At 38.8% G+C, this 2,500-nt stretch overlaps 1 protein-coding gene across 5 annotated transcripts in view; it reads left to right on the top strand.

Moving 5' to 3' along the window:
- The window catches only part of LOC125034203 (ankyrin repeat domain-containing protein 42-like), a 19,883-nt gene extending 18,390 nt beyond the window's left edge, over nucleotides 1–1,493 (top strand). For 4 of the 5 annotated variants that reach the window (XM_047625902.1, XM_047625906.1, XM_047625905.1 and 1 more), the window contains 2 exons: nucleotides 296–379; nucleotides 536–1,493. In XM_047625902.1, coding sequence (XP_047481858.1) covers nucleotides 296–379; nucleotides 536–970 — 519 coding nt within the window. In that variant the 3' untranslated portion in view covers nucleotides 971–1,493. The remainder of the gene's footprint in view (nucleotides 1–295; nucleotides 380–535) is intronic. The other variant, XM_047625904.1, reaches the window with a different exon arrangement.
- Nucleotides 1,494–2,500: the final 1,007 nt, after the last annotated feature.

The following is a 2,500-nucleotide window of genomic DNA, read 5'->3' on the forward strand; positions in this document are numbered from 1 at the left end:
TACTGGCTGGAGAGAAGACCGTATCCTGGTTCGGAGAGAAAAACAACTTAGAGGTGCATCATTAGGTGAATATAATTTTCATAATGTGGTTAAAGTCTTGAGTATTTCACTCAGCGGATCGGATCTATTGGGTATATTGGGTGTATTTTGAAATGAGTAATTAGTAAATGGCGAAGTTTATGAAATAGACAAAATACAAGCTAAAAGACTGGTATTAGGCAGAGAGGATGAGTATAACAGAGAAAAAGACGGATGGTAGATTTACTGGAAGAGTATAAATATTAACATTTTTCAGGATCAACTTGAGAATAAAGACAGGAAGGTCAGGACTTTGCAATCGCGACTGGGCGATAAAGAAAATCAGTTAAATGAATTGGAGGTAAGTAGGTCGGATATCGGAACGTAGACAAACATTCTCCCATATGAAAACACACTCAGAGAAACGCACGCACACACAAAGACGCGTACGCACACACATATAGATCCGTAGATTGATAGATATGTTGCTGACACTTTTCTTCTCTTTGGGGTATAGGAGGCTCTTCAAGCAGGGCCGCCGGATACCTATCAGCGCCCGGACTCACCTGTGCTTGTGTCACGCGACGGCCTCGCATGCAGGGAGGAATTCCCATGGGGAGCGAGGAGGAAAATGTCTCGGCGAGCAACAGACACCAAGAGATCTTCGCAAGCAGAAGGCAGGGGGAGGAACAGAGCTTCTCGGTCAGAAGACAGAAGGCACAACGAAGATCCCCAACCAATAAACCGTACCAGGACCCGCAAGCACCCCCTTGGAGAGTCTCCCCAAGCAGGAACCGGGAGGAGAGGAAATCGTCGGTCATGCGAGAGGGCCGAGTCTCCTCAAGCACGAAGCGAGGACGAGACCCCAGACGGAGGGAGTGAATACGAGTCTTACCAGTCTTCTCAAGCAGAGACTGAAGACGAATCTCCAGGGGAATATAGCAGTAATTAATTGCCACGTGCGGCGATGCGAGTTCCACCTCCTGCATTAGGGCGAATGGACGGAGAGAGAGAAAACAGAAGCTGAGAGGGAAGGAGTTAAGAGCAAAGACAACAGGAAAGTCATGAAGCTCATGTAGGGGTTCACTATCTTCTGATTATACCGTTTAATGCTACTTTTTTTCCAAGATCATTATGCAATACTATGTAGAAAAGACAAACGCCTTCTCAGTAGACTTAACAAAACGTGTCTGTATTTGCCTGTCAGGTGCAGAGTAAAAGTAATAAGAATAGATGATTATTAGCATATGTGTTGCTGTTGTTAGCATTATCATTATCAAATATCAATACTATTATTATTATCATTATTACGGTCCTTATCATCATTATGATCATTAGTATTTACTTTTCTCTGTATAGTTAAGTACCGAATATGTCTCTTTATCCTGAATACGTCTAACGGATAATTAATCCCATGAAACAAAAAAAGTTGTAGTGTTTTCTCTGAGACTCAAAAGAAATGTGTCTAAATATATTGTCAACGTGTTTCTATTAATACCTGCCCTTTTCACTAGATCCTTATAAACAGTTGAAATCTGTTAACCTCCAGTCGCAACATTTCATCTAATTGGTCATTGTCTTATAAAGGTTCGTGTTCATTCTTCTATATATGTTCTTCGGTTATATATGATGATATTAGTTTACCTAATTATTATTCTCATTAATATATAATTATTTCATGATCATTATTATCATTATTATTGTTATTGGTATTATCAGTATTATTGATATTGTTATTATCATTATTATTATTATCACCATCACCATCATCAGTCATTATAGTCATTATCATTATCATCGCCATTAATATCAACATTCTCTTTCTCTCTTCGTTTTACATTCAATTTAACACGTAGAAATTTTAAGTGTAGAGTTCCTTCCTGTAAACAATCAAATACTAACTCCTTTCTTCCCTCTTCCCTCGCAAGTGCAACAACCTATTTAACACTCGATGCAAAACGAACTTCACTCAGTATCTTCCTGAATCAACTACCACCAAAGAACTTACCACGATGGCTGTTTCCGTTCACATTTGCCCCTCGAGTCACAAGCGCCGTCACCACCGAGCTGTGACCGCTATAGGCAGCCGTATGCAATGGAGTCCAACCTGAGGGGAAAAAATGGGTGTATCGGGAAGTCTTTGCATAAATAAATCCCTATTGATTATGTGGACGCAGAAATAAACACACATGTAAGTAAAAGGTTAAATAGACTTGGTTGATTGTATGAATGTATTAGCACAAAATCAACGAGGTAAAAATCAATACGAAACAAGTAAGAAAAATCGATGTAGTAAAAATGTGAATTGTTACCGTACGTAGGATTCATCAGCAACAATGATAGTGGTGAAAGCAATATTTAAATTAGGAAATACTTGTACTACAAATAAAAATGATGTTAATCAAGTAAAGACAGTGACGTCAAAGAGAGAATAATGATAAAGATAAGGATAATGATTACAATGATAATGACAATGATGATA

Source organism: Penaeus chinensis, chromosome 17, assembly GCF_019202785.1.
Source record: "Penaeus chinensis breed Huanghai No. 1 chromosome 17, ASM1920278v2, whole genome shotgun sequence".
In the NCBI taxonomy this organism is placed as follows: domain Eukaryota; kingdom Metazoa; phylum Arthropoda; class Malacostraca; order Decapoda; family Penaeidae; genus Penaeus; species Penaeus chinensis.